The sequence below is a fragment of the Sceloporus undulatus genome, chromosome 3 (assembly GCF_019175285.1).
Source record: "Sceloporus undulatus isolate JIND9_A2432 ecotype Alabama chromosome 3, SceUnd_v1.1, whole genome shotgun sequence".
Classification (NCBI taxonomy): domain Eukaryota; kingdom Metazoa; phylum Chordata; class Lepidosauria; order Squamata; family Phrynosomatidae; genus Sceloporus; species Sceloporus undulatus.
In genome coordinates, this window is record NC_056524.1 from 43,452,631 (window position 1) to 43,462,781 (window position 10,151).

The 10,151-nt window shown below is 37.9% G+C and overlaps 1 protein-coding gene across 6 annotated transcripts in view; it reads left to right on the forward strand.

Moving 5' to 3' along the window:
* The window catches only part of ST3GAL6 (ST3 beta-galactoside alpha-2,3-sialyltransferase 6), a 56,351-nt gene extending 46,426 nt beyond the window's left edge, over window positions 1-9,925 (forward strand). For all 6 annotated transcript variants that reach the window (XM_042460300.1, XM_042460299.1, XM_042460301.1 and 3 more), the window contains 2 exons: window positions 3,089-3,241; window positions 6,076-9,925. In XM_042460300.1, the coding sequence (XP_042316234.1) occupies window positions 3,089-3,241; window positions 6,076-6,162 (240 nt within the window). In that variant the 3' untranslated portion in view covers window positions 6,163-9,925. The remainder of the gene's footprint in view (window positions 1-3,088; window positions 3,242-6,075) is intronic.
* Window positions 9,926-10,151: the final 226 nt, after the last annotated feature.

Here is a 10,151-nt window from a genome sequence, read left to right on the forward strand (position 1 = left end):
AAGCAGTTGTTTAAAAGAACACTGTCAGGATGAAACAATGGGTTGTTTCTTCCTGCTATTCTTTGAAAGGTTTTGTATGATTAAAGTATTTGCCATATCTGCAAATTAGAATATGCCATTTTCTTTCTTATGTGTGAGTGACTAATGGCATGATATAGGTATTAGAACAATTATTTTATAATTTGTCATTCAATTGGCTGTCCTATTAATTTACAATTTGAAAAGATGTGCATAAACATTACTAGCTTCCCTGTTCAGACATACATATATTTTTTGGCCTTTTTTTTTTTTTTGAATCACTAGTCCGAAACAAATAATCATCCCTTCTTCCAGCCCATGTTTCTACCTAAGTCATCTAGGGGCCAAATTTACTGTATTTACCAATATACAAATCCCTGGATTCTGCATCTATGGATTCAACCATCCACAGCTTGAAAATATTTTTTAAAATTCCAAAAAAAGCAAATCTTGATTTTGTTGTTTTATATGCAACACCATTTTATTTATTATTATTTTATTTACTTACAGTATTTATACCCTGCCCATCAGCCCTAAAGGCTTTCAGAGCGGCTTACAATTATTATTATTTTTAATTACACGGTTTTTACTATTAGTTTTTATTTTACTATCCCACTGTATATAATGGGACTTAAGTATCCACAGATTTTGGGATCTGCAGGCAGTCCTGGAATCAAATCCCAGTGGATAGCAGTGTCCCACTATACAGTATTACTAATTTTAGCTTTTAAAAACACCACAAAGATGGTTTTCCTCAAAAGTATTGTATTTACTTGAGTTTCACCAATTCTTATCCACAATTTTTATTTTTATCAGTGGTAGTCAGCCGCTGGATCATTTAGGTTATGTTGCAATGATACATTCTAGCCTTTATGTGTCATTGCTGGGAAATGTAAAGCCTTTCCATTAAAGAAAAAAATTCAGGCTTGTCTAAAATACTTGGCTCTTACCTGGTTCAGTCACCCGTCAGTGTCGTTGCCTGACTTACAAGTTCATAAATTTAGGAGTTTTGTTTACAGTTGCTGCACTACTGCAGTGACTCAGTGGCATCATTAGGGGGTTGTGGTGTGTGTGTGTGTGTGTGTGTGTGTGTGTGTGTGTGTGTGTGTGTACCACACCAGGTGACACCCTAAAGGGGGGTGCCAACACTGCTCCTCAAACACCTACCTTTTGGGGCTCTCACATTCACCTGCTTCCCTTTAAAACGCTTTAACATTTTAAAGGGAAGTGAGGTGAAGCTCAGTGGGAGGAGAAAAGAGAGGCCCTATAATTTTTTAAAATTAAAATTTCCAAATTTAATTACTTCTAAATTTGAATTTTTTTGAAATTTTGAATCTTTAAAATTCTTTTAAATTTTTCTTTAAAAACATCAAATTTTAACCAAATCTTCACTATGTATATGTAAATAGGTTTAGGTTGTGCATATGATACTGTAATATGTCACAACTATTAGCATTACATTCAGTGGTACATGGGATTTATAAGTAACATTAGTGCAAAAAAGCATTACTGTACTATGGATTCTTTATGGTGTGAAATGGAAAGAGGGCAATGGTGTGTGTGTGTGTGTGTGTGTGTGAGAGAGAGAGAGAGAGAGAGAGAGAGTGGATTACTGCACTGGGTGGCACAAACCCTAGTGATGCCACTGCAATGACTGAAAGGGCTCCCCAAAACTTGGCAGCCTCACCAATGTAGGGTTTTATGATGCACTGTGGAGTGGGTCTGTGAGTTAAGAGAGTTAAGAGAAGCATCTAGTAATCCCCCAGCAGTAAGATGCTTTACATTTGCCTTGTAAGATACCAGCTTCTTAATTAAATTTAAATGCTTTTTAACTTTTTGAGATTCAGTTGGCAGTGTAAGAAACCTACAATTATTATTATTTTGCCTCTCTTTTTGAATATGATGGCTGAGGATTATGGTCTGTAGTGCAAAATGTTACTTTTCCAAGTTCTCATCTACAGGTTGTAAGCCTTTCTTTAAATATAAGCTTTCCACAAGACTTCCTAAAAGCAAATGCTGCAGCTATTGTGCTGCCTGCTGCTGGAAAAACATTGCTTGGGTGCCCTGAACTTTAGAGTTGCTTGACTGTCTTAGTATTTTTTAAGTGTGACTAGTGAGTTTGTGTTCCTCACTTTTGGCAGCTGCACTGAAGAGAGCAGGAAGGAAAGTGCTAAGCATAAAGTTTCTTAACAAAGAGTCCATTGAAAGAACCCACAATTGCTAATCGCACTTTAACATTGAGAGAGCCACCATGACATGAAAGATTTAATCAACATTTGAAGAGGTGGAAACATGTGATTGGGTAAAAGTACATATCCCAAAACATTCAGACATTCCATCATTTATACATCCTCTAAACCTATCACCTAGCAATTTTTATAACATAGGATATCCCTAATTCTGAAGTAGCTACATCTATCTATTAGAGGAAAAAATCCTATTCCTTCCTAGAACCTCCACTAATTGCCTTTCTCTAAAATCAATCGAGAGCTATTGTAGTGTAGTGGTCTGAGTGTTGGACTACAACTCTGGGAGATCAGGTTCTTAGCCACACTCTCTCAGCTTCATAGAAAGGCAGTGGCAAACCTCTGAATAAATGTTGCCATGAAAGCCTTATGATAAAGTCTCTGTGATCTAGACTCTAGTAAGGCTGAAAACAACTGAAGTAAGGAAATACCTTTATTAAGAAAAATGAAAAATTACATGATATTAAGTAAGTCCCCATTGGACTGATCCTAAGTGTTTGTTTTACTCAGTATTTTGTCTTACTTTAATAGGTCCTTTAGAAAAGGTATTAATTTACTGTGGCTAGAATATAACCATAAAAGTACACCACAGACAATCCATTTGAGCTGTGGAATAATTAAGGATTAATAATTGGGGATTTCCTATCCTTGAAATTTAAATTGAAAATGCTTGCTTCTGGATTTATCAGTCTATAATTTGACAACAGAAATAGAGCTTGTCCCATTTTTCCTTAGAGAAAATGTTGCTTGTTAGATATATTTGAATACCAATTGCTTTTATTTTATAATAGTTTACATTTTTGTATGTTATTTTGTTTTTTTAGAGACCCAAGCATCCCACAACAGGGTTAATAGCCATTGCTTTTGCATTCCAAATATGCAGCGAAGTTCACCTGGCAGGTTTCAAGTATAACCTTCATGATCGAAACAGTTCTTTGCACTATTATGGTAGTGACACCATGTCTCAGATGATTCAGGTACTGTTTTCTTTTCTAGCATGCATGTTTGTTTGGGTTGTAACCAGTTGTAGCTTTGCAACTAGAAGAAAAGATTTTTCATAAGCCAGGGTACTTGATTTTAGCCAACCTAGCCCTATATTACTCTCTACCATACTGTATCTTCCAGAGGGTCCTGAAAGCCTTAGGTGGTGGCTGCAGTGAAGGACGAAATAGCATGCATACATACATAAATAAATGGATAGGTGGGTGGGTGTTCTGGTTTGCCTAAGAGGAAGTGCTTTTTATTACGAATAAAGGGTTGTACAGATTAGGGGAAAGGGGTGGCAAAGGCCGCAGCAGACAAACGCTGCTGTCTCCATGAGGCCTAAAAAGAATCTGCTCCCAGCGGGTTCTTTTTAGGTCATGCATGGGGTGCCATTGGCACTTTCGGATGCAATGATGACATCCATATGGCGTGGTGCTGTTTGAGTACTGTGCCACGTGGACATCATTGTTGCGTGCCCCGTATGGACGGGTGACCATAATCATGGCGCCCGTGCGCCGATTGTAAGGCTGGGCGCATGTGGATGCCCAGCCCTACAAAACCGTACTTTCAGCCCCAGGCCAGAGCAAAGTGCCAGTCTGTACTGGGCCTAAGTTATCAAGTGATATAAGATCAAAATTGATTGATTTTGATATATGTCCCACCTTTGTCCTAAGATGGGGACTCGAGCAGCTAAATCAAGTTGTTTCTCCCAACTAGATTAGATTCATTGAATCATCAGAATTTGTTAATTCAACATTTACATAAATTATGCTAGTTTGATTGGCCTGCTGTTCTTGGAAGTGGCACAATTTAGTGGGAGTGAGACTTAAAAGTCTCAGTGTTTTTATTTCTCCTAATAAAATAACTTAAGGAAAGTGATTGGGTTTGTTAACATTAAACCACCATTATCTTTTTGTTTGTTTGTTTGTTTAAATTAGGAACTGAAACCTTTGTTTGAAGATAATTACAAACCATAGTTTGACGTAATTGTTTCTGTCTAAATTTACAGGCCATTGACAAATTAGTTTTAGGGCCATTGTTGTGCCTTAAGGGTTTGCTGTACCATAGAGATGGGAGTGAACTGACAGAAACAAAAGTAGTCATTCATCTCTAAACCAGTTTGCTTCTTGTACATCTGTAAGATCAAATTGTTGTACAAGGCCTTAACTATGATTGGCATAAATTATGGTGTTGTATTTTGTCTGAACCAGACCAGTATTTTTTACTAAAAAATTGGGGGATAGTGGTGTCAATACGTAATGAAGATATGATGCTGATTTGGGAACCTTACATTGCTTTCCACTTTGGCTACACAGTTTAGCCTTGTATAACTACCACCTCAAGAGAAAACAAGCAAAGTTGCTTTACTACCAGTTTAAGATTATTTCTTGTATTACATTTTGATGTGTATATGCTTACGACATTTTTGGTGTACTTGTATGTGTATTGTTCAGATACTAGGGAGCCATGTTTGGCTACAGTTCCCTCTTGCTTGGCAACAAAACCACCCGGATTTGTGACTATATGAAATAATCCTGAGTGTGTTAGGAGCCAGAGCCAGCGCTTCCCCTTCTGATGGATAGCTCTCAAACTTTGAAGCCATCTCAGTCTAGGAACTATGGCCCTGTACAGACGGGCCCTTTGTGGCGCACCCATGATGTGCTAGGGTTGCCTTGGGCGGCTCGTGCACACGGCCTGCAATCCTAGCACGTGATGAGGGCATTGCAGCTGCGCAGCACCACCCACATGGCACGCAGAGCTATGACATCGCAGCTGCGATGCCATCGGGATGTCTTTGTAGGTTTGCAGTGGTGCAACTGCGCCACAAAAAGGAGCCTCTTATTAATGCTCCTTTGTTGCTGCACAGCAGAGTTGCACAGTTTGGTTACTGCGGCACTGCTGCGGAGCAAAGAGAGGCACCTTCCTGGCACCTCTTTCTGGTGCTCTGTACCCCACCTATGTTAGTTAGGGTATTCTTTCTTCCCTTTTGGGAAAAAATTACCAAGAACAAGAACCACACATTCCCTTATCTGAAAAGCTTGGAATGAGAAGTGTTTTGGATTTTGCATTTTTTTTCAGATTTTGGAATATTTGCTTACACATAATGAGATACCTTGGAGATGGGACTCAAATCTAAACATGCAATTTATTTATGTTTTGTATACACCTAATACACATAGGCTAAAAGTAATTATATACATAATATTTTAAATAATTTTATGCATAAAACAAAGTCTGTGTACACTGAACCACCACCAGAAAGCTAAGGCGTCAGCATCTCAGCCACTCATGTGGACTATTTTGAATTTTGAAGAATCAAAGTGGGGTAATTTTGGAGTATTTCAAATTTTCAAATTCCAGATAAGGGATACTCAATCTGTATCATGTTATCATTGGCTGAGTAGCATTCAAACTGGTTTGTCCTTGTTTCCCTGGCTGCTGTGCATCAGAGGCACCTAGAATCACACGGTGGCCAAATTAGCAAAGGAGAACAGGGACCTGGAAGCCCATGATCTTTTGGCTTAGCTACAAAGGCCAATTAAACATTGTGAAACTCTGACTCCCATTTATTTCACCAAGATTTAGAGAAACCTAAATTTCACTGGATTGATCCACAGAGCTGGAAAATATGGCCCGGTACAGACTGGCGAAAAGTGCCATCCTGCAGGCAGGATGAGGACTGAGTGTCCCCATGCTCAGAGCCCTCCCCATGCTGCCCAGGCACCATCCATATCTTGTCACCCCTTTTGCCAACTCCTTACTGCTTACTTTATAACTCCTTACTCCTTTCTTTATTTCTAAATCTGTATTATTTTATTCTCCACAGAATATATACCATGATATTGCTGTGGAACAGCGGTTCTTGAAGGAACTCATAGATCATAGAATCTTGATCAATCTGACAGAAGAATAAAACTGGAAGAACAATAACTATTTTCTGCAGTACTGGCTTTGGTGGTTTCTCTTTTTTATTTTTGTTTTTGGAAATATTTATCATGATTTGCCAAGATATTTAAGAAGAGGCAGATTCAAGCCAGGCTGTGCAAACTCCCAAATCTAGTGTAAACAGAGGAACATTTCTCTGCTGACTGCTAATTGGGTTTGAGCAAGCACCAAGCAACCACCACCATTAACTGACACATGTAATGCAAGAAATGTTCGTGGTGCACAAAAATGACACTCTTTTTAATACGAGAACAGGCTTTTGTTAGCCAGATTCTTCTCTACCTCCTTGTTTTCTCTCCACATAAAAGTTAGCACCTAGATCTTCAGAAACAGAGTTTTGGAAGATGAGATGAAAGGGTCATTGGTGGGGCCGTACAAAGCTCTCCATTTCTCTGTCCAAATTTAAACACGAGTGGAGAAAAATGTTACAAAAATTAATGCACAGTGGGTGAGAGGGAAGTGTCTATAGTTGAATTCAGTTCTTGGATGTGAGAAATGCTAAAAATCATGTTTTAGTTAATCTTTCAGACTTTGGCTTTATCAACAAACCAATGCAAACAGGGGTTAAGGAGATGTAGAGGTGAATGGGACATTGGCAGTGATTCACTCATAATGTTATTGCTTGCTTTATACTTAATGTCAGTAATAGTTGGTCTGATGCTTCCTGACAGTCTGGGTCTTCTCATGAGAATGGTTAAATATTCATAGAAAAGGATGTTAAAAGTCTCCCCCCCTAAAAACAAAAACAAACAAACAAACAAAAACAGAACTACAGGTGAATCTAAAGTAATTGTTCTTTTCTGGAGGTCCTGTATTTCAAAATAGTAAAGCTCTACATAAGTTGATTTGCATGTCCCAAGCTGTTTCAGTGGATTGTTAGAACACAAAGTGGGAGGTCATGGATGGATCCTGTTCTGAATGTCTCTAGAATGATTTATGTTTATTCCAAACAATCTGTAATTCAGAATTCTATTGAATCATTGTGAGGGCTCAGTCATAATCCCCATACCACGGTATTACAAACAATGTGGAAGCTAAGAATTAAAGGGTTGCATGACACCCCTTTAATATTGTTTTATTATTTTAGCCATAAAGTTGAGGTGTGTGACTATAAAGAAAAGGAAAATTCTTCAAATGAGGTGTTCTAGTGCTGACTTTGTTTTTGAGCTATGCTCTGCAAGTCTCACCAAAATCTAATTGAATGGGAAAAAAATCCATATCATAGGATATATATGTCACAGCTGGTCCCGCCATTTGCCTGACAGTCTCAAAGCAGGGGAAAAGGAAGTGAGTAAATTTTGACCTTCTTTGCCTGCTTAATATGAGTTCAGTTGCTTAATGTGAGTCCCAACTGCTGTGTACTATAATATGGTGCATGACTTGCAGCAACATGGCACAAAAGGTACTGAGAAGTGGGGAGCTTTACCTGTTGATTTCTGTTTTTCTATTTGTTAAACTTCTAAAAGTCCTCACCCAAAAAAAAAAAAAAAAGAGTTGGCAACATTGTGGGTGGATGGGTGGGTTAAAGCACATCTCCAATTTTGTTCTTGTTTTACCCTACTTATGCTAGACATATCTAAAAGAGGAGGGACAACTTTTGACCTTCTATGTGTTTATATCAAACATCCCACCTTTTCTTAGCAGTCTTATGACAGATTTGCAACACAGGTTAAGACAGTGACTGACCTATGGTACTTAGTGAATGCTGTGATCAATCTGGAATTTGGACCTAGGTCTTCTCATCTCTAGCTAGCACTCTAACCTGGTAATGCAAAACTTGCAGTCCTCCAGATGTTGTTAAAATAGAAGTTCCAACAGCCCTAGCCAGCATAATCAATGGTGAAGGATGCTAGGAGTTGCAATCAAAAACATCTGGAGGACAACATGATTCCTACCTCTGCTTTGAGCCCAATACCATACTGGCACTCTGTTGTTGGACTGCATTCCTATCACTTCATTACCAATAGTGAGGAATGATGGGAGTTGCGCTCCAAAAACATCTAGATGGCCACAGTTTGCTCATCCCTAGTCTAGCTGTTTGCCAACTTCTAGCCAATGACTCTTTCCTTCAGTGTGGATATAAAGTGATAGTTTAATATTCATCAGTGCATTTGGGGCTGCTATTAGAGACAGAAAGAGCCAGTAAAAGCAGGTGGGAAGCCAAGAGTTGATTAGCAATGTAGCTTTTCCAGGAGAAAAAAAAGTAGCACCCCATAGAAATCTAGAATCCCTGCAGGGTTCTACTTAGAAAGGTTAAGTGAGCAAGAAAGGCCTGTGTTCCATATATGTACACTGTTTTACTTCTTAAAAATATAACAAATGTGATTTCTGAATTGTTTGGAAAATAATTGTGTATTGCAGATTGCTCCCAAATCTAAAGCTGCTTCTGCCAGCCCTGTTTCACGCCCCTTTGTTCCTAAGGAAAAGTGTATATTCTCAAACTATCTAAGCCAAAGATCACAATGATTCTTCCCAAGGAAGATTGATCTGAGTTTCTGGATTTTTTTTTGTTTCCGTTTTAACCAGTTTTCTATAATTAAGTAAAGCACTTTTTATAAAGCCTTTAATATGTCTTAACCTGTCATTTCCCCAGACAGTCTTCTATAAACTACTTTTCTCTTTGCAATTGCTGCATACTTTTTAGGGGCCTTTGTCCACCCCTTCCCTTTTGTTTTGATACATAGCTGATTGCTATAGTTTGAGGTAGATAAATTGACAATGGGTAAATGTAATGATAGACTTATATGCCTTGTGGCATTGATACATCTTATTTGTTAAAAGAAAAATCATTGTATACCACAATACAATTTATGTATGTTAGTCTGATCCTACTTGACCCAAGATACACAGCATTGGGGAGGGGGTGTGGGATAACCAAACTTGTAGTACATGCACATGACATCCTCTATGAGTGTGTGAAATGACTTCAAATGCACCTGAACTTTTCATTTAATTATACCTGGCATAGTCACTGCTGTCTATAAAAAAGCAGAGAAATAAATGACCATATCTACTATATGGTCACCCTGTAGATATATGAGGACCTGTATCATTCTAAATTTACACTAATACATCTAAGAGATGATCTTTATTTAGGACAGCTTGTTTTTGCTCACATGTTGATAAATGGCTATCAATATCTGTCTTAAATTGTAGCAGTATAATCTAGCACTATTTTAACAAGATACTTTTCTTATAATCTAAATATTTTCATACAGAAACCCTTTGGTTCTGCTGTGTCCCAAATCATGACTAAGGATAATGGGATAAATTATACCATTATTGAAAGTGCTTTCATGATTCCTTAACTAGCTTTGTAATTTAGGAGAATATCAAGGTATGAGAATGGAAAAATATACTTGCTCAGTTTTACACTCTTGAACACTTCTCAGTATTCCGGGTCTTATGCATTATATCACTTCTTAGGGGGGAAATGAATTAGGATATTAACTTTGCCCTAAATTACCTTTAAATGTATTTCTTTTGTAACCAACCTCCACTCCCAGACCTGCCTTAATTTTCTTAACATTTGAAATGTAGTTGTTTTATGTACATTGGTGGGGAAGAAAATTTGTATCTTGATAAGTGAGAATAGTCATTGCTTTTCAGATTTGTTTTGATGTCTGTGAAACCAAAATTTCGATAACCATTATTACTATTTGTTTAAAGTGGAATTTTAATGTTGTGAATATAAAGAGATTATTTTTGTTATAATAAACTTGTTAAAATGATTTATTTGCATTTGTTGTGCTTTTAAAAAGACTTAACTGTTTACACTGGGCTGTGCATCAGATACAGTTCAGCTGCCCACAAGTTGCAAATAATATAACTGATGAGCTTGTTTTTAGCTGCCCTCAAGTCAATCTTGACTCAAAGCGACCCCATGCATGAGACGTTTCCAAGACCCTGTGTCCTCCACTCCTCTGCTTAGGTCTTGCAGGCTCAGCCTATGGGATC